The sequence below is a fragment of the Heterobasidion irregulare genome (assembly GCF_000320585.1).
Source record: "Heterobasidion irregulare TC 32-1 unplaced genomic scaffold scaffold_03, whole genome shotgun sequence".
Taxonomy (NCBI): Eukaryota; Fungi; Basidiomycota; class Agaricomycetes; order Russulales; family Bondarzewiaceae; genus Heterobasidion; species Heterobasidion irregulare.
Window position 1 is genome coordinate 2,161,400 of NW_009258199.1, and position 22,032 is coordinate 2,183,431.

Sequence of the window (22,032 nt, forward strand, 5' to 3'; positions counted from 1 at the left end):
GCGAGAAATATTGGAGAACATGATTGCTCGAGCAAGACGCGGTGGGTGAGGACGACGCTTGTGTTGGCCAGCGCGCGTGTCAAATGTGCATTGCGCGTCAGGACGTGCCGACAGTGCCGAGCCAGGCCTCCGACGCGCTGGCCAGTCCCGAGGCCTCGATTTCGGGGACTTTCTTATACGTATCCCCGCGAGGGCTCACTGGGCTCACTCAACACAACTTGAAGAGCCTGGGACGCGCAGGAAGAAATAATTGGGTGCGCGCGACCTATCTCCTTTCTCCAGGACCACAATGTTACTGGTCATGCTGGCCAAGGCTCTCACCGTCCCAAAGCTGCACTCGTCGCTTTCGGTGGGCAGCGCTGCTAGGGGGATTTCTGCTTCATGTCGCGGCCTGCACAATCAGGCGACGCCCGGCAGTCGTCTTCTCTCCCACCTCCCAAAATATCCTCTGTGGTCTGCGGCTCGATCTTCCAGGCGCGCGCCGACGCCCGCTCGTCTCCTGCAGACGCGCTCGTATGCGCTTTTCTCGAAACCTAGCCCTGTAACCTTCGAGCAGCAGCTCTCAACCATTCGCACACCTCGCTTCTTCTCATCCAACGGCGCCCCCGTCGCGGAACCGCTTCCCATCCTCTCCGCGCCGCCTGTCGCGCGCTGGCTTCTCCTATCCTCTACCCTCGTCTTCGCCGTCATTGTTGTGGGCGGAGTCACCCGCCTCACAGAGTCTGGTCTCAGCATCACGGAATGGCGTCCCATCACCGGAATTCTCCCTCCTCTATCGCAGGCCCAATGGGAAGCAGAGTTCGACAAGTACAAGGCAACACCGGAATTCAAGCTGTACGTTCTCTCGCGCTCTTCTCATTGTGTCTCACTGGAAAATGCTTTCTTCAATTTGATCGACGATCAGGTTGAACCACTCTATCTCCCTCTCGGAGTTCAAGTCCATATTCTACATGGAATGGGCGCACCGCGTTCTGGGCCGCATCATCGGCATCGCCTTCGTCGTCCCCCTCGCACACTTCGCCATCCGCCGCCGCCTGACAGCTTCTCTGCCCCTGCAGCTCACAGGTATGGCCTTCCTCCTCGGAGCACAAGGCGCGCTCGGTTGGTACATGGTCAAGTCCGGTCTCGAGGACTCTCTGATGGACACACCTGGCGCCGTGCCGCGCGTGTCGCAGTACCGCCTCGCAGCGCATTTGGGCACGGCGCTGGTGCTGTACGCGGGCATGTTCTGGACCGGCATCTCGATTCTGAAGGACTGGAAGTACGCGAAGACGGGCGCATGGGCGGGCCTGTCGGACGGAAGACAATGGGATAAGGTGCTGCAGAACCCGATTGTGAGGCGGTTCAAGACCCAGTCGAGTCTGCTACTCGGACTTGTCTTCTTGACCGCGCTGTCAGGTTCGCACCCGTTCGTTTTATGTGTAGAGTCTGGGCTGAGTGCATCCCGTCGTGAATAGGAGCGTTCGTGGCCGGCTTGGACGCAGGGCTGCTTTACAATGAGTTCCCACTCATGGGCGGACGTATCGCGCCCCCCTCTGATGAGCTCTTCAACCCCGCGTACGCGTCCCAGTCCGATGGCACAGGCCTCTGGCGCAACATCTTCGAGAACCCAACCACCGTCCAATTCAACCACCGCGTGCTCGTTCGTTTCTCTTCTCCCCTCCCTCCTCCTATCGTCCCTGACCTTCGCTTCCGTCTTCCCTCGCACATGCAGGCGATAACCACATACTTGGGCACCGGTGCGCTCTACCTCGTCTCCCGCCGCCCTGCCCTCCGCGCGGCCCTCCCGCCCCTCGCGCTCCGCTCCGCGACGATTGCCTTCGCTATGGCCAACGTCCAAGTCCTCCTAGGCATCTCCACGCTGCTCTACCTCGTGCCCGTTCCCCTCGCCGCCGCGCACCAGGCAGGCAGCGTCGCGCTGCTCACCACCATGATACATGTGCTCATTGCGCTTAGACGGCCGGGGATGGCGGCGAGGGTGTGGAGGCAGGCGAATGTCGCGAAGGCGGCTGCCAAGCCATAACAATGCCTGCGTTAACAAGTGGTCGGTCGATCGACGTCTGGGATGCGAGAGGTCCCGTATTGTAGTCATAGCTCACAACCACATCGCTGTCTGTATCATCCACCGCTCACTAATGCTAACATATTCCTCACCTGTGGAATTCCGAAAATCTGGTCTTTTGATGTTGGCATTGACACACAAACCCACGAACTGCTGACAGGAGCGTACACGAAGCGCCTCTCCGTCGTCATCGATGCTATTGAGCTACATTTCCTTTCCCATCGCAACATCTACAGCTCCATCTCCACGTCCTCGTCGCCCTCCGCCGGCGCCGCTGCCCCTTGCTCCAACTGCTGGAGTGCCGCACCAAGCGCCCCTTGCGTGGCCGACTGCGACGCGATGTAGCTGGTCACGAATTCGGAGTCGAGGATGCGGAACGGGCCTTCGGGCGAGACGCCCTTCTCTGTGGGCATCGGCGGGCCCACGACGCCGATAGAGCTGTTAAGGGCAGTGAGCTCTTTGTCTTGTTGAAGGGTTTCGCGGAGGGCGTTGAGTCCGTGCGTGATGAGTTGGTCCAATGAGCCTGTTCGATGCGATTTGAAACGTGCCGCGCGGGAAGAAGCAATATCAGTAACAGACCGTGTCGATGACGGAGGTGCGAAGGAACGGCAGGGGGTTAGGGTTGGGGGAAGGGGTGGGGACGCACAGGATGCGAAGGACTCGTAGTGCTTCTCGAGGTATGTTTTTGCGCTCTGGCTACGCGCGCCGATCGAGATGGCATAATACTCGAACGACGTGCCCGAAGGCGAAAATTCGAAGAGGTGTGGACCAGTGCTGTCCTGTCCGATGACGAGGAAGCCGACGCCGTATGGGCGGCGCCCGTATTCCTGCGTATTGACCTGTGCCTCTATTGGTTGTGGGATCATATACCGAGACAGCGCGGTCAATTGGGTGATCGGAGGAACAGAATGGCCGACGTACTGTCTGCGATGGCGGATACGAGGCGGTTGACGGGTGCTGGTCGGTTGAAAATCATTCTTGAAGCCATGGCTTGTTGGCGCATGAAGTTACTGCACAGATGGACGCGCGCGCACACGCGCATGAGCATCCCCTCCTCTCAAGAGAGAACGCAGACTCCCGGATGCCGAGTAGACCCACGCACCTCAATACTCGCGCATCGGACGTGAGCCCTGCGATCGCAATACCGACGTGATCGTCAATGCGGAACATCTTCTGCTGATACGACGCAAGCTCGCCCGTCGAGCGCTGCAGCACAGACACGATCCTTCAGCCCACGCTGCGATCGTGGATGCACGGCAGCTAAGCAGACCGGGCGGGAGATCGGGACATACCTTCAAAGCCAAGAGTACACAATGTGTCTTGGACCGTAGCCCGATGGCTGCAGACCCCTGCTTTACGGCCTCGAGCGCATACTCGACTTGGTGCAGACGGCCTTGTGGCGAGAAGACGGTGTTGTCGGAATCGTATGTGTTGCGGAACTGAAACGGCGTCAGTGATGGGCTACGGGTATATTCCTGTGGATGTATACTCACCATCGTTCCAAGGGGTGGTTGGAAGGTGGGATAAGTGGAATAAGGGATGTGCCCGAGGCCGCGCGTATAGCAGCGCTGCGAACTGACGCGTCGAGGCCAACGGCTTGCGATCCTAACATGCGCAAACTCCTTCGCCGCACGTGTTTGCAATCTCTAATCTCCATCATCTCCCTTTCTTTCCTTCCTTCTCCCTTTAGAGCAGCAGCAACTGCCATGTCAAAGTTCGAGATTTCTGTGGCCTCGTTCTATCGTTTCTTCGTCGAAATATAAACGCATATATTCCCAGCTTGGACTCTTTTTCCGAATCAGACACTATGACAATCGGGAGGGGAACGTAGAGTGGGTTTGGAGCTGTGTGCGTAGCTGATCCCATGCATGCTCAACACCAGCTCAGTGTCCAGTATAACTATGGGGACTATGATCCAGTACTCTGTATGTGCTTTGCGTCATATCAAGCGACTATCTCAACAACCTCCATTTGTGGTCCTCGGCAGCTGTAGGTGATCGTCCGTTTTCCGGCTTGCTATTGATTCCTAGAGGCCAGACATGATGTAATGTAATGGATCGGATTTGTGTTTCCTTGCGCAACTTCTGCCCCCCGTGATACTGATCGCCCCTATTCAGCAATTTTGCGCCTGCCAAGACACCCCTAAAAACACGAATTCAGTCACCAGTTGCCCTCAGAAAACGCATCGGGGATACCTCGAGCCGGATAGCAAACTTAGCACTGGGTCCCAGTACGTTCTAGTGTCCCTATTCCACAAACGGCGGAGACCCTTCTCGGACCACATGTCTCAATCTCAGTCCCTCAGCTGAGTTCGGTATCGTTCAGTTCTATCTCTGTCTCACCTCGAAATCTTCGCTCTCACGGCGGTATCTCTGGGTCTAGACCCCTTGTCTCGTCTGCTCGCAAACTGGACCGACGACTGCACGATCAGATACCGACGGCCCTCCCACGGTCGACAACGATATCCTGACGTATAACCTTCTCACTTGGCCGCCTCCATAGCATACAGCTCAGACTGCAACATCCACCTTCACCACACCCTGATTTCCCATCGAAACTTTTACTACGCATGTCACTTGCCACTACCCCTTACCCCTCTGAGCGCGAAAATCTTCCCCCCACAGTTCTTTACAATCTTTCCTCTGCCTCTCTGCCGCCCTCCGATATCACCGTCGCATCCAGGATGATGCTCTCACCGGCCTCCCTCGCGTCTTCGTGTCCTCCTACCCCCATCGGTGGCGTTCGCAGTGGGTCCCCGATAAAGGTCCGATACAGCGCTGGCTCGTTGAAGGTCCGATCCATGAGAGAGGACGCCATGCCCACACCCATCTCCCTATCCTTCCCCATCGCTCACAATGCGAGTTCCAAGACAAGCAGCCGGTCCAAACCATTCGAGTTCTGCGAGGAGGACGGGGAAGACGAGGAGGATGACATTCCGCCTCACACCAGGGCATTCCCACTCACCTTCCCCCGGTACGCCAACGCGCGGCGCTTCCCGTTGTCCGAGGACTCGCAGTCCCTCCTCCGACTGGCCACCGCCAACGTCGCCCGGCAGCGTCGCAGGCTCACTTCCATTCCGGACTGGGCCACCCTGTTCCGCGCTCAGCCTACCCACTCGCGCTTGCCTATCCCCTTCTCTACCTTCATACCGTTCCCCACCCGGATGTCGAGGCCTGTCCTGCCCCCGCTCCACATCCCGTCCTCCGGCTCCAAATTCTTCGAGACCGGACTGCCCCCGCAGGGCTGCGACACCGACGACACCGACGACACCGAGGGCGAGGGCAGCTCGAACTCGAGCACGCCCTCCGAGCCGCCCTCCGAACTGCTCTCCGAGCCCCCCTCGCCGCGCCCCTCCGCCTCGCTCCACGGCACGCTCACCACCCGCCTCTTCGCGCGCTACGCCGCTGCGCGCAAATCCATGCGCGCGCCGCACGCGACCTCCTTCCGCCGCTCGTCCTCCGCCTCGAGCGTGCGGTCCGCGCCGGCGGCACCGCGGCCCAAGGCGTCCTTCCTCCGGCGCATCGCGCCGCGCGGCCTCGCGCTGCGCACGCGGTCTCTGCCCGTGCGCGTGGACGTCGAGACGAGCACGCGCGTGGACGGGGGCGAGCGTGCGGGGGCAAGGGCGGGGGCGGGCGTGGGCCGGTCGGCGAGCGTGCGCCGCGCGGCGTCGGAGAAGCTGAGGGGTCTCTTCTAGGCGCCCGCGTGACGTCGGGGCTCGTCCTCGCCGCCGGTTTTTTCGTTGTTGTTGCTCATTCTGCACATGGACACGTGCGATCGGACAGACGGACAGGCGTTGTCGACGCGTCCGGTGCTCAGCTTTCGTATCCCGCTCTCGGACTGTTGATCGTACTGCACGGACTCGTAGCGACCCTACCACATCCTGAACTCTCTCGCCTCGGACCATCCCTTCCCTCGCCCTACATTATATTACGTCGCATACATACTTATCACATACCTATCTACCCCACCCGCGTTCCGCGTTGCGTCGGACTCGCGCCCCATGACTATAGTCGTTATGTACACCCTCCTACGGACTGCGATCCCTCCAGGACATCCGCACCGCACGTCTATGAACCACGAATTCGGACGATCTCCACGCGTCTGCGTCCGCGTCTGCGAGCAACCGAGCCGTGCGATACTATGCATATGTGTGCCATGCGCCAAAGATATATGTATGTGTGCGTATGTACATGCATTGTGAGTATATGAGTAAAGATAAGAGCACTCGGGAAAGATCTATGCGCGGACGATGGGGAAGGGAGCAAGGGGCTATCAGGAGGACGCATGATGAGGGGGAAGAGGACCGAGCGAGCGACCGATCCATCTACAACCGCCGAGCAAAAGCAGGTGAGAACCGCAAGGACTTTGTGAAGAAGCACAGAAGGGGAAGCGAAAACGCGAACCTAGATGACGAGGATATCGAAACGTCCAGCACGAACAACAACAACAGCGACAGCAGCAGCAGCAGCAGCAACGACAACAACAGCAGCAGCAGCAGCAGCAGCAGCAGCAACAACAACAACAGCAGCACAACCCCCCTCGTCACACGACACGCCCTCGCGCCGCCGATACGATTTTAGTAAAATCCCCAAGCAACCAAGCAAGGAAAAGACACGACAACCTCCCCCCGCCCTCTCCCTCTCCCTCGCGCGCGCGCACGCCATCAAACCTCGAACCTCGAACCTCGAACCTCAAACCTCGAACCTCGAACCGCGAACCTCGAACCTCGAACCTCGAACCGCGAACCGCGAACCTCAACCCTCACCCATCCAGCCCAAACCCGCGCATCGCAGCCTTCCGACTCATGCTCTTCCGCGCACGCATATCCGACACGAGCACCGCGCCCCCCGCATGCGCATGCGCAGGCGGCGCGAACCCGAGCCAGTTGTGCGTCCCGCCCGCCGCGGCCACCGCCCCCGCGCTCGTCGCGCCCATCCCGTCCGCCGGCGCCGCCGCCGCGTGCGGCTGGTGATGGTCTCCGCGCGCGTGTGTAGAGGACGACGAGGACGGCGACGGGGGCGCGTCAGCGAAGGACGCGGCGCGCGGCGAGCGTGGCGAGTGCTGCGAGTCGCCGTCCTCGTCCGCGCGCGCGAGCACGCCGCGCTCGCCGTCGCGGTCGTGCGCCCATGCGACGGGGAGCGCGGCCTCAAAGGCGACGATGCCGAGCTGGCGGCAGTAGTACTGCGTCGCGGCGTGGAACGCGGTCTTGCGCGCCTGGCGGAGGCCCCAGTCCTGCCACGTGCTGCGCGCACCGAGTCGGGTCAGCAAGCAAGCAAAGTCGCGCGCGGCGGCGGCGGCGGACGCACCCGTTGTGCCCGATGCCGATCGTGATCTCGAGGTGGCGCTGAAAGTCGATCTTCTGGAGCGTGACGGAGGTGGAGGGCATGAACCAGCGGTTCTCCTCGCGCGCGAGCCACTCGTTGAGGCACCGCTCGAGCGCGTCGAGCTTCGCGAGCGGCGTGCGCCACGCGACCTGCATCGTCAGGTTCTCGAACGTCTTGTCGCTCCGCCGCACGTTCGTGCTGCGCGCCGCGCGGGGGGTGTGGTGGTGAGCGGGGAGAGGCGAGGCGGCGAGACGGGATGAGGCGGGACGCGATGAGACGCGATGAGACGGGACGGGACGGGGTGAGGTGGGGAGGACGGGACGCACATGAATTTGTTGAACAGCTGGCTATTGAAATAATACGTCTCCGTCCCGTCCGAGCGCGCAAACACCGTCTGCGACCACGGCCACCATCAGCACCCCGTCCCAAAACGCATACACGGGGCACGACGCACCGCGAACAGGCCCATCTTCTTCACGACCAGATTCTCCTCTGCGCACGCACGCACGCACGCACGCACGGCGTCAGCGAGCACGCTCCACGCGCCAATAAGAGCGAGCAGACTCACCGTCGATGAAGCACCGATCGCCCGTGTCGAACGGACTGCACGCAAGTCAGTCAGCGCGCGCGACCCCAACCCGCGAAAAAGAAACGAGCACCCACTGCGTCACGAACAAAAACATGATCGCATCGAACGCATTGCTCGCCGCGTTCTTAAAGATAAAGCTCGCCGCGATCCCGATCGAATACACGCTCGTCAGGCTCTCGCCCACGCTCACGTCGAACACCGACAGCGACACGAAGAACAGCACCGCCGCGGCGAAGAACAGCAGGATCAGGTCCAGCGTGCGCAGCGCCGCGCCCACGTCGCGCATCGACCGGCTCAGGAACCGCCGCTCCTTGTACACCTTCAGCAGCGTCGTCTTGATCTCCGCCCGCGACAGGTCCCCGTTGTCGTCCGCGTCGAACACCCGGAACGCGCGCGCCGCGTCGGAGGGCGTCTTGTACGCCGGCTGCAGGTCCGACGGGAGCAGGTACCGCCGCCGCCGGTCCTTGAACGTCGTGTAGATCAGCCGCGCGAGGCGCTGGCGGCCGGGTGTCAGCACACACACACACACACGCACACACGCACGCAGAGAGCGGGAGCCGCGCGCGCAAGACGCACCTTGGCCTCGTGCGCGGACGTCACGTCCCACACCAGCCCGCCCGCGCCGCCCTCCTTCCCCTCGAGGTTCCGCGCGTCGTGCAGCACCGCGTTCTTGAGCACGCGCGCGGCCTGCGCCACGACCGCCGCGCCGCCGTCCTCCTCGCTCGACCGCCGCGCCGCGCCCGCCCCGTCCGGCATCGGCGTCGGCGGGTAGCGGTGGGGGTTCGCGGACACGTCGGCGTCGGCGTCGGCGTCGACGTCGTACCCGAACCCGGCAGACCCACGCTTCGCCTTTTTCCCCTTGCCCTTGCCCTTGTCCTTCGCCTTTCCCTTTCCCTTGCCCTTGCTCTTGCCTTTTCCCATGCCGTCCGCGCCCTCCTCCTCGTCCGCATCCCAATCGCTGTCCGTGTGCACGGCGCCCCCCAGCGCGCTCATGCCGCTAAGCGGCTCGGGCGTGCCCGCGCGCGGCGTGCTCGCCCTGCGCACGCCCCACTCGAACCCGCCCTTCTCGCCCGCGGGCGTGCCGAACCCGAACGAGGCAAAGACGGGCGTGCGGGTGCCCGAGGCGGTGTGCGCGTGCGCGTGCTTCGGGGTCTTGGGGCGGTAGTTGCGCAGGTGCTCGATGACCTGGAGCGACTCGCGCAGCGCGTCGATGCGCTCCTTGAACGCGGTGCGGTGGAAGGCGAAGGCTGGTGGGGGTCTATGAGAGGAGTGAGAGGCGAGACGATGAGGAAAGGTGCGTACCGATCGCGTGCGAGAGCATCTTTTGGGCGCACCAGACGAGGGTGAGGAAGAACAAAAACTCGACGACGTTGTCGAGCTGCCGTCGCACGTCAATGCCGGTCCATCGCGAAAGCGCGCGGCGAGGGGGGCACGCACCGTGTTTGTGTACTTTGCGCGACTCTGGGCCTCCTCGCCCGAGTCGTGGAGGTTGTATATGTGCTCAAAGAGGATGACCCAGCTGACCCATCCGCTCGCCGCGTAAAAGAGGGGTTTTACGGTGCCCTTGACGGAGTTGAAGAGCTCGATGCGGGTCTTGATGCTCTCGGAGACGTGGCCCCAGACGAGAGCGACGACGCCGCGGACGACTGCGGGGACGAGGTCGATGATGAGGGCGAGCCACCAGGAGACGAGGAGGTTGGCTGCGGCCCAGAAGAGCCAGGCCTGGAGGTTGTCGAGGACGTAGCGGCGGTGGTCGGTGGGGTGGGGCTTGTACCAGAAGAAGTGGACGAGGACGGGGCCGGCGACGAGGAGTGCGGCGAGAAAGGTGGAGCCGATGAGGGAGCCGAAGAGGAGGGTGACGACGCTGTGGGGGGGCGGGGCGGGTGAGGACGAGAGCGAGAGTGTGGGTGGAGGCGGGCTCACCGCTTGAAGCCCCAGGCGCGGGGGCGCTGTGCGATGCCCATCTGGTGCTCGAACTTTGCCTCCTCGTCGACGAGGTCCTCCTCGGCGCTCCAGTCGTACTCGTCGTCCTCGTCATACTCGTCGTCTGTGCCTGCGAGCGAGGCCTGGCGCGAATGGGAGAAGGGGGGGAAGGGCTGGGGCGAGGGCGCGGCGGAGTAGCCGGGGGCGAGGTCGTCCGTGTAGTGGACGGTGGGCTTGGGGGTCGCGGTGCCTGGGGCGAGGGGGAGGGCGGCGGACACGGGGCGGGGGGAATCGAGGACGACGGGGGGCTTTTCGGGGACGCGGCCGTGGTCGTGGTCGTGGTCGTGGTCGCGGTCGTTGTCCATGAGGTCGACGCGGGAGCGGTAGGGCGGGGTCTGGTGGAGGGCGAGCTGGGAGGTGCTTGCGACGGACTTGTAGGGGGGCGAGGGAAGCGGGGACGGGAGGTCGTCTGTGTCGAAGAGGCGGAGGTGTGCGGGGCCCAGCCGCGAGCGCGAGCGTTGATCGTGGCCCGCCATATCGAGCGAGCAGCCAGCTACAACCCCCGTGATATACCCTCCTCCTCCTCCTCATCCGAGGCACGCACCACCCCTTGGCAACTCCCATCCCGCTCTCCAAGCCTCTCCCTTGCCCGTCCCCGCCCCGTCCCCCTCTGCCGCCCTCTGCCGCCCTCCCCGCCGCCCAGCTCGGCTCTGCAGTCCCCAGCACCAGCGTCCGCTCGCCATTCTAGCCGTCGCCCCTCGCCGGGAGCGCAGCTGCGAAAAAAATAAAAATAAAAAAGGGAGGGAAGGATCGCTCCACCGCCCCAGATTTCAAATCGCGTCCTTCTTTCGCTTCCCGATATGGACGATGCGCGACGGCCATGACGTCACTCCCCACCCGCGCGTCGTCGTCACCCACACAGCCAGAGCCTGCACCCCTCCACCTCTACCACCGCCTCACCGCCGCCGCCGCGCCATGCCGCTCCTCGACGCCCTCACCGGCCACACAGACCCCGCCAAGAAGCTCGAGCACGCCCTCACAAAACAGGCAAAATCCGACGCCAACCACCTCTCCGCCGCCGCCAAGGCCCTCCAGTCCACCGAGAAGGCCCACGCCCGCGCCCAGAAGGTCCGTCGTCCCCCCTCGCTAGCAGCACCCCGCTAGCCGCGCGCAGCTGACCCGTAACACGCCTCTCCATCGGCTTTACCGCCATGCGACGCACGCGCAGACCGCCCGCAAGGCCGACTCGGCAGCCGAAAAAGCCGCCCGCGACGAGCACAGGTCCGCCGTCGCCCTCAACGACGCCGCACACGCCCACGACACCGCCCTCACACACGAAAAACAGGCCCAGCACGACGCCCAGGTCCGTCTCTCCACCCAATCTCCCGCCCCCCCCCTCGTCCCTCACCCCTTCGTCCCTCACCCCGCCCCGCCCCGCAGCTCAAACACGACCGCGAAGCCCACCTCGAGCGCGACATCGCACGCAAAAAAACAGACCTCGACGCCCTCGCGCACAAGAAATCCGCCGCCGACGTGCGCCCGCCTCCTCCCCCCCTCGCTCGCTCGCTCGCTTTTTTCCCCCTACTGACCCCGACGCGCGCGCGCGCTCACGCGAGCAGGCTGAGCGCGACGCGAGGCTCGCAGAGATGCACCGCGCCGGCGCACCCGACGTCCTGAATCCGAACGCGGACGCGAATCCGAACAACAACGACAGCGCGACGGTGCCCGCGGCGCAGCCGACTGCCCCCGCGCGCTCCAATGCCGCCGCCCCCGCCGCCGGCACCGTCCCGGGTGCCTACTGAGACGCGCACGCGCTCGAACGCATACATGCATCATTCGACGTTGCCTTGCCTTGCCTTTCTTGTCTCTTGCCCTTTCTCTCGTCTTTTTAATTCGCCCAGAGGACGTTGTATCGCGAGGACGGTGTATCTTCGCCCCAGAGGACGTTTTACCCAGCCCGCGTCATCCCAGGCTGTTGTAGCTTCCCATCGCGCGCGTGTCATACGTGGCCCGTCTGTATTGTAGTCTGTAGTCTGCAGTCTGTAGTCTGTGTGTATTCCGTATCCCGTATTCCGTATTCCGTAGTCCGTAGCATCACCCATCACCTTCCGTCCGCCCGACGACCCGAACCCGACACAGCGCACATCCACTCTGTCCACCCAGACGCAAACGCGCTCGATCCGCGCTCGCTCTGTTCTGGCTCTACCGTAGCCCTGGAGGGGTGGACGCGCCGGCAGAGCGATCGAGTAAAGAGTCAATCGAACGGCACAGAATCGAATCGAATCGAAGCGGATGAAGTGAGGCGGGATGGACTCGACTCGGGGGGGTGGGTGGTGGAGCGAACACGTGAGCGCTGAGCGCTGAGCGGGGGCAGGCGGCGCGGACGGCGCGGAGGACGCCGATTCCCGGCGAGAAGGCGGCGGTGGCGGCGGCGGCGGCGGGGACCCGCGACAGCCGTCTCGCGCTCGTGCTGTGGTGCCGTTCGTCCCCGCCGCGACGAACAACGGCGCGTGTCCGCCCCTCCGCCGCCTACGCCTACGCCGCCTACGCCCACGCCTGCGCCTGCGCCGCCTACGCCTACGCCCTCGTCCAGGCCGAGCAGACGCGGGGTGCGCGGCTGGAGGGGCCAAGTGCGGGCGGATGCTGGCGCGGACGCGGGCGCGGGCCGCGAGGCGACGGTCTGCCGTCTCCGTCCTGAACGAGCCTAGAATGCGCCGCCAGAAAGAACGCGGCGGGTCGACGCGCTGCGCGCGCGGGCCGGCGCGTCCGAGCGGCCGAGCGGGCGGGCCGGCGGGGGGCTCCGCGCGCAGAACGCGGAGCGTGGGGGGTGGGGTCTGGGAGGGTGACGCGGCGGAGGTGCGCGGCGGTCGCACGTCTCTTGCGTGGTGTTCGGCGATGGGTGCTCGTGCGTGGGGCGCGCCCCAGTTGCCTCGTCGCCGCGAGGCGAGTCGGAGATCGCGCACCGCGACGATGCGGGTCGATTCTGGGGCCTAGCGTGGCCATGGACGCGACACCCACGCGCACGCGTCCGAGCCGATGCGACGAGCAGGCACGGCGCACCGCGCACCGAGCACCGAGCACCGAGCACCGAGCACCGAGCAAACCCAGCAGAAGGATCTGCGCGTGGAGTCGCTGTCCCGGACGCAGAATACCAGCGCCCCAGGAACGCTCGAGCATGTGAATTAGCGACGCAGCGTGAATCCATGCGAAGGGCATCGGGGAGAGGCCAGCCGATCGAGCACCCTCGCGCACACGCCGTCGAGTCGCTCTGGGGCGAGTCGCGTGCGTGCGCGCGCGCACGGCGTCAATGGGCGTCTAGTCCGGGGCCCCACGCGCCGCGCGCTGGGTGACTTGACTGGCTGGCTGGCTGGCTGGCCTGGCTCGAGAGTTCGCTGCTGCTGCTGCGCGCGCGTCCAAGTATGCGCTGCAAATTCGGAGCGTCAGGAGCGGTCGAGGGCGGCTAGGTGTTTGGCGTGCGGATGATGACGAGAGTGGGTGGTAGTGAGCCTGGGCTCGAGATGGCGTACCACATGCACGCCCTGCCGCCCGCTGCCGTGGTGGATGCGCAGGAAACAGCTTCAGGACCGTGGCGAGTCGAAGGTGACTTCGAGGGAGTTGTGGGGTACGAACTCAGCGCCGTGGTCTTGTTGCGGTGGGCGACCGTGACTCAGGGCGGGATGGCTGTGAAGAGTGGAGCGCCCGGAAAGCCAAAACGAAAGGAGATAGAGATGCTGCCGTGTGTGCGATCAGACGGCGTATCTCGCTGACGATGGTCGGTCTTCGCGTTCAGTGCTAGGACTGCGAGCGCAGAGCGACCTATGTTGGCGCGGCGGCATGTGCATATAGCAAGACATCTAGAATATAGTCCGTTCAATGGGATCTTCTCGGCCGCTGTGTCAACAAAAACGGAGGGGAGGGAGGCGACGTGGGGAAAGGGTGATTTGAGGTACGACATGAAACTGTCACAACCCTCGTCACCTGATACGTCGCGCGGAATAAATCCGTTTGAGACAGGGGAGACTAGATCGAACCTTGCTCGGCCAGGATTCGAAGACTTCGACGGTGAACCGGTAGGAGTTTGTGTCAATACTGATGAGTTATGCGCTGCCAGCCCACTCAAATTTATCGGTCGTCGGTGGATCTTCGACGTGTGACACTCGTTTTGGAGGAGCTGGAGAGCTGGGAACGAGAGTAGCATCGAAAGCGAGGGTAACCAAAGTGCGCCGAATGAGTCCAAAAACAGGGTGACCGATGCACGGACAGGCAGACATTAAACTCTCACGAGGAGGTTGCGACCACATGGACGAAGTCAATTTAGTCAATCCGGACGACTGGAGGCCTTGGTGGGATACTTGACTATTCGAATACCGATTGGGGGACGACTCGAACGACCATTTAAACGACCTCACCCGACTTGGTGACGTCCAGGAGTTTTGAACGGCATTTTGAAAGGCCTAGCGACGCAGAGCGCCGCTGGTGAAAGAAGGGCCTAGCGAAAATACACGTTATGTAATGGCTTGTCCAATTCCCTTGTGACTGGAGTCGTGTCAGACGATGGCGGCGACTTGGTCTTCTCCCATGCTGGCCTGACGCGTCAGGGACTGGTCGCCGCGCGCGGAGCCAGTGGCTGTGCATCGAAAGGTAGGTCAGCCATATCGACGTTGCTGCGGGAGAGCCTGGGCGCTCTGTCGAACTCCGAAATTCACCGCCCTGTATGCAAGCCCGGATTTCTGAACGAGACGGATAGGACTTCGTCAACGGACGGTGCGTGATACCCTGGATGGATAGAGGGTCGGACAGGCGAACCGGAGAGACTCGGAGTCCATAGTGGTCGATCACGGTCGTGCAGGTTGTTAGTGTCATGATCAGCTGTTTAGACCTGCCATACGACGTTAGCCAGCCAGCGTGAAGAGTCGGAACATTGTGGGGAGGCTCACGGTCCGTGTGTTTACTCCTAGCTTCTGGCGATGCCGTCGGTGAATGTGATGTGTGCCTCCAACGTATATGCACGGACGCCAATTCGTGTGCTCCGAGAAAGAGCAGACCAGTGAGTTGTGACACGTCGTCGTTAGTCTCTGGTGGCTAGCGTTATGGATTTACCCGACGCACATGCCCCAAGGAGTCAAAAGTGGATGCCAACGGCGTTGTATGCTAGAGGGTGGTTAGCGCGATCATGACATTGGGTAGTCAAAGCGCCGCAGTACCATCGGGATTGAACGCACTACGACAGAAAGCCGATAGAGCAAGCGGTCAAGCGTTAGTGAGATGAGAGTCATCGATGGTTGAGGTGTCCTACATGAAATCAGGCGGGCATATCGGTGCCAGGATGAGTTCATGCCCAAAGGCCATGTTCGAAGCCAAATTAGGTGAGCATCGAGCGGCCTGGAGTCGATTTGAGGGCCAGAAAGGAGACTCCGTCGACCACTCCATTCCCATTGCGCCCTGTTTTGACGCCGGCCATTTGAAGCTATATCCGGTATATGAAGCTTTGCCGCTGCGTAGATGAGCGTGCGACCCACCAGAAAAGAAAACATGCTTAGACCGACCGCCCTGACGCAGGCCCTCAGACAGATGAGCTGTCACTAAGTTTGCAGGCCTGGACAGCTTGATCCACCCCACGAACTCATAGGAGTGGTGCCCATGCGGCTTTTGAGTCTCAGAGTAGGGCAACTGCTGAACTGAACGTCGGCGGCCGCAGGCGCTCGCGTCTAAAAGATGCGCTGAACAGAAGGCAATGCTTCACTCGCGAGGTGGGGCCTAATGTATACGGAACTGTCAAGACTCGTCTGCCAACGATCGTACATGACAGGCGCGTACCGTATGAACATCTGTCATTTGAAACGGGCAATGCGTGGTAGAGGCCTTGGACGAGATCCCCGTTCGGTTTGTGGAACGGCGTCAACTTCGAGCACCGGGCGGAACATGCACTGGGCGCACGTAAGACTAGTAGGGTCATAGGCCGACTCAACTATGGCAAGCCGTTGATCCTCCTTGGACTTTCATTGACGGATGGGAGTGGAGCCAATGATTCAGGAGAGCCATAGACTTCTGCTTGGAACGGCAAGGGCGCTGATGTCGATGAGGACGCGCGGATCGATGACAGCGTTGGCTTGGTATGAAGGCGAGGGAATGGAAAATATCGTCTGTCAAGTCACATCTGGAAAGGCATGTCATATCCCTGACTCCAAAGGCGACCGGAGCCCAGTGTACGAAGAGAATCAGAATAGCCAGATAACCTGAGGGGCTTGAGTACGTACTGGTCCGAGCAAGTAGATATGCGAGAGGGGGAGCCACGGTAGATCCGCGTACGCGTATGGAGAAATAGGCTTGTGGGTTGAGTACTTATTATTGGTCGAGGGGATGATGGGTCTGGAAGATGACTGCACGTTAGGACGGCCACCTAGGAAAAATGCGGAAGCCGGCAGCCCTGACCACGAGTTGTGATTGTTCGAAATTAGGTGTCGCCGGGCCAAAGGTGATAGGGAGGCGGTGATGACTAGTGAAAGAAAGGGCTACCAGAGGAATTTGCCGCGGTGGAATGGGACCTCGTGCCGATCTGTGACAGGACGGAGACCTTGGAAGGCGGTCGCTGTGCATTCTAAAGAATTTGATGTATAAAAAGAGCGGAGATGGTAGATGAATTAGAAAATCTGGAGGCGCACGGCTGAATGGGGCACAATTAGGCTTCTGACAAGATAGAAGCGTATGTGGTTTCGATAAGTAATTTTGGTCACGAAAGACTACTTATCGGCCGGTAGGTTGTGGCAACCAATAACGATGTCATCTGCATGCGCGCAACTGTGCGCATGGCCAGCAACACGAGACAGCCGAGCGCTGAGCGCTGAGCATACGAGAGCTGCGCGAGAGCTAATCGTATGCAGGCTCGTCCGTTCCAAGTTGAAGATTAAACTTGAAGTTGGCGACGAAAGCCGCCTTCTGTTGTCCGCCACGTGTCGCGGAGTTGAATTGTGACTGCCTATCCCGTCGTCCATCCACATCTATCGCAAAAACAGCAAAAAACCCTTTCGAAATTCTCCGCCGTGCGAAACGTCGCCCTCGGTCTGCCCTTTGACACGCCTCACGACGACAACGATTGCTCGCATCTGACATGAACAGGAATCCCTTTGCTCAGCCGTCTTACACCCCTCAGCAACCCCCTTTACCCCCTGGTCCACCTCCGCCCCAGCCCACGCAACCCGACTACTCTGCATACTGGGCGGCGGCTGCGGCAGCTCAACACCCGACGCAGCCTGCGTACTCCACACAATGGCCTGGTGTCGCCGCGGCCGCAGCGCCCACTGTTACGCCCGCCCGGCCAACCGCCGAACAGACAGCGCTCTACGCCAACTACGGCTATGGTGGCCAGCAAGGCTTTCAGTGGCAGGCCCAGCAGCATCAGCAACAACGTGCGCCTCAGCCTGCCTACCAACCACCGCCACCGCCACCACCTCAGTACAATCCATATCAACCGCAGGCTGCTGCAGGGTATGTCCAGCCATATATCCCGCAGGGCGCTCCTTCGGCTCCACCCCCGCCCCCAATTATGCAACAATATGGACCGCCTATGCCACAACAACCGCCTCATATGCCGCAACAGCAGCAGCAGCAGCCACAACAACAACAACGGCAGTACTATCCTCAAACACAAAGGCAGAACCAGGGCTATCGACAGAACAATCCACAGCATGGCATGCAACATACGCCTCCCAATCATCTTCCCCCGGCCAAGCGTCCGCGGCACGACGGACCTGGTGGATATCATGCCAGAGGCTCTCAACCACAGATACAAATTCCGCCTCCACAGCCTCAGTTTAACCCGCCTCCACAGCCCTCAGGTCCAATGCCCGGACAGATGATGCAACAGAGTCCAATGGGTGGTGGCGGATATGGCGGCCGCGGCGGAGGGCAAGGTGGATCGATGGGGAGAGGAGGAGGTCAAGGAAGTCAAGGGAGTAGAGGAGGAGGAAGGGGCAGGGGTACGCCCATGGGGAATAACAGAGGTGGCGCAGGGAGAGGGAGAGGTGGTAGCATCTACAACAGCGGTAGAGGAGGAAGCCAGAGTGGGGCTCCGCTCCGAAATCATGGTTCGCGAGGGAACTTTGGGGGAGGGAACAATCGCGATAGTCCCAACCGGCGAGGTGGGTCGTTTGTGAGCGGCGGTGGATCGGCCAGCGGCGGCCACCATCATCAGCAAGGCATGAATCCATCATACCGCGGACGCGGACAGGGCCATCCGCACACACACACCTATGGGCGTGGTGGTAGGCATGATAGTAGCAGTTCCGTGTTCTCTTCTCGCGATGGGGGCATGGTGTCGTCGAGCTTCGTAAGCAGCATGGGCAGCAGCAGTGGTAAGAAGGACGAGAATCGTCGCACGTTAACGGATTTCAAAATCGTAGGTCTCGAGATCCGCGACCTGTCTTGGAGCTGGGGTGTCACGCCGTCGTTGAAGGCCGAATCCATCGACGATGTCCCGAGTGCAGCGTCTTTGGGCACAGAGCAGGATTCATCTGCTCAGATCAAAGAAGAGACCATCGAGTCGTCTGTGGCTTCTGACATCTCTTCATCGCCCCTCAAGGGGGACATCATAGAGTCCGTCGCTGATAAGATCGAGGATGCTACTGTCACAGATGGTGTTCTTTCTGCTCCTACTGCGGTTGTTTCGTCCGAGCCCAAGCTGCTCACGGACATGCCAGCGCCAGGCGCCATTCCTCCGCCGCCCTCGCGTATCCGCATATACTTCCATACGCCCGTCACGTCTGACGATTCGCACCTTCACAGTGCAAGCGCGCTCACGTTCTCTGGTGTCAATGCACCTGGCGAGGCGCGCAAAGGCAAGCGCAAGAAGCTTGAGGACGACGATGGGGACCTCGAGGAAGGGCGCGCGCCTCCGCCGCCTCCTGGGGACCGTGCAATGAGCATCGATGGAATTGACATCGCAAGCGTAGCGGCTAGCGCCGAGACTGCGAGCGAGGGCGATTGGCTTATGGCGGCCATTGGTGAAGCCGAGGGCGAAGGGGAAGGGGAAAGTGACGCTGACCTCCACGTGAGCGAGATCGGTGCGCGTGTGGATGAGGCCGAGGGTCCGTATGAGCCAGAGACTGAAGAATATGGTAAGTCTTGCTCTGTCCTCATTTGTCTCAAACTGCTTGTGTGGACGAGCACGTCGTGTCATTATACCTCGCACCTGCGTTGCGGGTCCACATCGCTGACTTTTTGGTTTTCGTTGTGAAGGCAATCTTGAGGGCGAAGGTCATGATATGTCTTTGATGGAGGACTCTTCAGATTTCGTATATGACCAGAGCATGGGCGATATACACATCGCAGAGCCCTCTAAGAAGGACGATGCCCAGGGCCCTGCTGGACCAAATGATTCAAGGGGCGACTCAGAGTCCGTGGTCAATGGTGTTGATAGGAATGGGGTACTTCCTCACCCCGAACAGCAGGAAGATGCCCCACCTGTTGACATTGCTCTTGACGCTTCGGCCGCTCATGATGAAGAGCAGTCTGTGTCTTTTTCCTCTTCTGTTGCATCTGCGGCCTCTGCTTCTGATACTTCCACATCTTCCAATGCCTCTGTTGCTGCCCTTATTACCCCGTCTGCCGAGCCTACGTCTCCTCCGAGTGCTGAACAGCCTGCTGATCACCCTCATAGCACTGATCTGCAGGTGCCTAATGCACACGAACGAACCACCACGCCGTCCTTCACACCGCCTCTACCCGCAGGCGACCGGTCACCTACACAGGAGGCTTCATATAGCGAGCTGCGGAGTCCTTCGGGTTTCATCAATGACGATTCATTGTTCTGCGACGCGACACAAGTGGAGACGCAGCCTGATGATCCATCATTCTCCGAGACGAACACCCTTGTTTCCGGCGGCTCTATGGTATCTACATATGGAGAACTGAACCAACTACCCATGAAAGCCGAGACGATCACTGGTGTGCGAACGCCATCGGCCAACCGCTTGTCAATCTCATACGCTGCGGGCATGAAGAGACTTGTCATCAATGCCGAAATTGTGGACAAGCTGAAAGTCTTCAGAAGCGAAGGTCGCATCGAGGTCTTCGTGAACGTGGACAAGGATGAAGGGTCCGAACTGAAGGGTATTCTGGTGCGTGCACGCTTGCTCACTACAATGATGTATTCCATTTCTCATTTGGGCGCACCATCAGGTCGAGGCTCTATCCGAGTCCGCGAAGTCTTACGTGCCTCTCGAGGCGCTTTCATCACTGGCAGAAGTTGATCCCACCATTCCGCCCCTATCAAAAGTTGCCTTTCCCTCAAAATTGACGCTCCTTGTACATCTGAACACGGAGCGCCCGCTCTCCGAGCCTAAATGGGTGAAGACAGGTGACGTTCAAGAGTGGCTGAAGTCCGAATTCGGCCGAATGTTTTGGGTAGCGGGCGACGCCGCCGAAGGATGGGAAAAGAAGATTGAAGTTGTAGATCCAGCTGTAAGCTTCTATTGTTTGCAGCGTGACCTCTTCGTTGACGCTTCATTAGCCGCCCACGATATGGACAACGCTTGAGTGCTGGTCGGTTGACTCTTCAGCCGGACTTCTGACCGAACGGCAGCGTTTCCTTCGCACGCATATGGCTGAGACGGACAACATCCTGGAGATTCTTCTTCGCTTGGTGCGAGGTGAAAGGGCCACGCCATTCTCGCAATCCTCTCCCGCAATTTCCACTAGCATCTCGGGACCTCTGCTTTCTGCGCTTTCCGAAGGATCAGCTCATGGCTCGCAGCAAACTCACGTCTCCCTTGCCGTCTTGGCGATCTTCCGTATGGCGACAGAGTATGCTAAGAAGGCGATCGGCGAAGAAAAGGGCAAAACTGAGGTGGAGGAGCGCGTTGGAGAAATCATCCGGTGCGTGCCGAAGCACCTGCTCTATAAGAGCTTGGACGGCATCTTCAAAGAGTGGAAGGTTGAAAAGAAGGGGGGCAGATGAGCGAGACTCGTCGAAACTACAGTTCTTCCTCTTCCAGCCCGGTATTCATTTTTTTTTCTCATGATGCATATTCCTTGCTAGCTTCTACATCTTGTGATCAGTATTACTTTTTCCCCTGCCAGCCCGCGATGCGGAGCACCATCGGCCCGTAACTTGGCTGTGCATCACCGATAGGAGAATGTTGGAGAGTATGTTGCGCACAATAATCGAAAGATCAACGCGAACTTTTTGTGGCAACTGAATATGATCCTCCGTCAAGATCGTCCCACTTTGCTGCCTGGATGAAGCTGCGTCCGCGATCATTACGGCGTGCTCTCCGTCACAGTCGGACTTCTACATTGAAAAAAAGGAAAATTTGGTGAGACGTGCTTGCCATGCATTTGCCATGCACTTGCCGCGTGCCCTCGCAAGCCCTGCAGGCCAGAATTCTTTTTGGGCCGACTGTCGTTCACCTAATCGATCAGGGCACGTCGCTCGCGGCGTCTCTAGCCTAGCTAGGTATTATTATGAGAGAATACATCGCCGCGTACACAGGCGCTGTGATGCGTGATATCACCAGAAAATGTGCCCGTTCCAAGTGCTGATAGACTTTCCTGTCTTCTGTGCGTCTGTCGTCTTGGAGCTTGGATCGCGAAGTCACTTATCATAACTCGATGACATAGTCTGCATCCGTCAACAAAGTGACCGCCGACCTGCAGCCGACGGAACTATGTGCTGCCTTGCGCACTGCCTCGATTCTTCGAACGATGACCTGTATACCCGATCTTGCGGTCACTTAGCGATCGCACGGTGCACAGAGACCAGCGTAGAGGAACACGCCTCTACATGAGGCACACACTATCAAATAGTTTGTCAGATGCAGGGGCCTAGTGCAATGTACGAGCGGAGGTGCGGGCTGAAATGTCTCGTCATCAGGTTCGGATGGCAGCGTGGTTGGCTGTCCACAGCCTGAAATGTCTTCTACCGATATAGGATAGTCCAATGGGACGATTCGTGTGCTCAGGAATGAGGGTGCAATAGAGGTCCTCTTCCTCGTGTCTGTGAGATCGACTGGGTGACCCGAATGTCGTGCACAGGACGACCCATCATTGGCAACAAGTCGCGATGCTTCCTCGGGGTTCCTTGAGGGGCATATAATACCCGAACTAGACAAATGAGGCCTTGACGTGAGCGGACCAAA

At 60.5% G+C, this 22,032-nt stretch overlaps 9 protein-coding genes across 9 annotated transcripts; 5 read left to right on the plus strand and 4 right to left on the minus strand.

Annotated features, from left to right (window-relative positions):
• The first annotated feature begins 207 nt into the window (after nucleotides 1–207).
• HETIRDRAFT_34965 (cytochrome oxidase assembly factor COX15) lies at nucleotides 208–2,166 on the plus strand. The gene is made up of 4 exons (XM_009544876.1): nucleotides 208–834; nucleotides 905–1,398; nucleotides 1,458–1,642; nucleotides 1,715–2,166. The coding sequence occupies exons 1-4, from the start codon at nucleotides 290–292 to the stop codon at nucleotides 2,021–2,023; spliced, it is 1,533 nt and encodes a 510-aa protein (XP_009543171.1). The 5' UTR covers nucleotides 208–289; the 3' UTR covers nucleotides 2,024–2,166.
• HETIRDRAFT_439207 (threonine protease) lies at nucleotides 2,159–3,604 on the minus strand. The gene is made up of 6 exons (XM_009545848.1): nucleotides 3,556–3,604; nucleotides 3,355–3,501; nucleotides 3,165–3,268; nucleotides 2,984–3,072; nucleotides 2,709–2,909; nucleotides 2,159–2,585 (listed from the first exon to the last, which is right to left on the minus strand). The coding sequence occupies exons 1-6, from the start codon at nucleotides 3,556–3,558 to the stop codon at nucleotides 2,293–2,295; spliced, it is 837 nt and encodes a 278-aa protein (XP_009544143.1). The 5' UTR covers nucleotides 3,559–3,604; the 3' UTR covers nucleotides 2,159–2,292.
• Nucleotides 3,605–4,631: 1,027 nt separating this feature from the next.
• Nucleotides 4,632–5,756, plus strand: HETIRDRAFT_449940 (uncharacterized protein; the record flags this gene model as incomplete). Its single annotated transcript, XM_009545849.1, has 1 exon — nucleotides 4,632–5,756. The coding sequence occupies one exon, from the start codon at nucleotides 4,632–4,634 to the stop codon at nucleotides 5,754–5,756; it is 1,125 nt and encodes a 374-aa protein (XP_009544144.1).
• A 456-nt stretch (nucleotides 5,757–6,212) lies between these two features.
• Nucleotides 6,213–10,434, minus strand: HETIRDRAFT_155525 (Mechanosensitive ion channel; the record flags this gene model as incomplete). Its single annotated transcript, XM_009545850.1, has 10 exons — nucleotides 6,213–7,304; nucleotides 7,369–7,584; nucleotides 7,713–7,780; nucleotides 7,841–7,878; nucleotides 7,955–7,989; nucleotides 8,050–8,471; nucleotides 8,552–9,222; nucleotides 9,278–9,353; nucleotides 9,413–9,839; nucleotides 9,899–10,434. The coding sequence occupies 10 exons, from the start codon at nucleotides 10,432–10,434 to the stop codon at nucleotides 6,824–6,826; spliced, it is 2,970 nt and encodes a 989-aa protein (XP_009544145.1). The 3' UTR covers nucleotides 6,213–6,823.
• On the plus strand, nucleotides 6,268–6,642 carry HETIRDRAFT_314458 (uncharacterized protein; the record flags this gene model as incomplete). The annotated part of the gene is made up of 1 exon (XM_009545851.1): nucleotides 6,268–6,642. One exon carries the CDS (start codon nucleotides 6,268–6,270, stop codon nucleotides 6,640–6,642), a length of 375 nt encoding a protein of 124 aa, XP_009544146.1.
• Nucleotides 10,435–10,765: 331 nt separating the features above from the next.
• HETIRDRAFT_449943 (uncharacterized protein) lies at nucleotides 10,766–11,700 on the plus strand (the record flags this gene model as incomplete). Its single annotated transcript, XM_009545852.1, has 4 exons — nucleotides 10,766–11,026; nucleotides 11,127–11,261; nucleotides 11,339–11,431; nucleotides 11,518–11,700. 4 exons carry the CDS (start codon nucleotides 10,766–10,768, stop codon nucleotides 11,698–11,700), a joined length of 672 nt encoding a protein of 223 aa, XP_009544147.1.
• A 30-nt stretch (nucleotides 11,701–11,730) lies between these two features.
• Nucleotides 11,731–13,114, minus strand: HETIRDRAFT_103039 (uncharacterized protein; the record flags this gene model as incomplete). The annotated part of the gene is made up of 2 exons (XM_009545853.1): nucleotides 11,731–12,888; nucleotides 12,959–13,114. The coding sequence occupies 2 exons, from the start codon at nucleotides 13,112–13,114 to the stop codon at nucleotides 11,731–11,733; spliced, it is 1,314 nt and encodes a 437-aa protein (XP_009544148.1).
• Nucleotides 13,115–13,213: 99 nt separating this feature from the next.
• HETIRDRAFT_103040 (uncharacterized protein) lies at nucleotides 13,214–14,761 on the minus strand (the record flags this gene model as incomplete). The annotated part of the gene is made up of 4 exons (XM_009545854.1): nucleotides 13,214–13,322; nucleotides 14,308–14,387; nucleotides 14,452–14,525; nucleotides 14,605–14,761. 4 exons carry the CDS (start codon nucleotides 14,759–14,761, stop codon nucleotides 13,214–13,216), a joined length of 420 nt encoding a protein of 139 aa, XP_009544149.1.
• Nucleotides 14,762–17,006: 2,245 nt separating this feature from the next.
• HETIRDRAFT_155526 (uncharacterized protein) lies at nucleotides 17,007–21,024 on the plus strand (the record flags this gene model as incomplete). The annotated part of the gene is made up of 6 exons (XM_009545855.1): nucleotides 17,007–19,020; nucleotides 19,133–19,403; nucleotides 19,534–19,631; nucleotides 19,721–20,013; nucleotides 20,075–20,356; nucleotides 20,406–21,024. The coding sequence occupies 6 exons, from the start codon at nucleotides 17,007–17,009 to the stop codon at nucleotides 20,850–20,852; spliced, it is 3,405 nt and encodes a 1,134-aa protein (XP_009544150.1). The 3' UTR covers nucleotides 20,853–21,024.
• Between the last annotated feature and the right edge of the window lie 1,008 nt (nucleotides 21,025–22,032).

Excerpts from the sequence above, each read along its gene's own strand:
- HETIRDRAFT_34965 (XM_009544876.1), top strand. The coding sequence starts at position 290 with ATGTTACTGGTCATGCTGGCCAAGGCTCTCACCGTCCCAAAGCTGCAC. Across the intron at positions 835-904 it reads GCAACACCGGAATTCAAGCT|GTTGAACCACTCTATCTCCC; the intron begins GTACGTTCTCTC and ends ATCGACGATCAG. Across the intron at positions 1,399-1,457 it reads CTTCTTGACCGCGCTGTCAG|GAGCGTTCGTGGCCGGCTTG; the intron begins GTTCGCACCCGT and ends CGTCGTGAATAG.
- HETIRDRAFT_439207 (XM_009545848.1), bottom strand. Across the intron at positions 3,073-3,164 it reads TCCGATGCGCGAGTATTGAG|TAACTTCATGCGCCAACAAG; the intron begins GTGCGTGGGTCT and ends CCATCTGTGCAG. Across the intron at positions 2,586-2,708 it reads CTACGAGTCCTTCGCATCCT|GCTCATTGGACCAACTCATC; the intron begins GTGCGTCCCCAC and ends CGCATCGAACAG.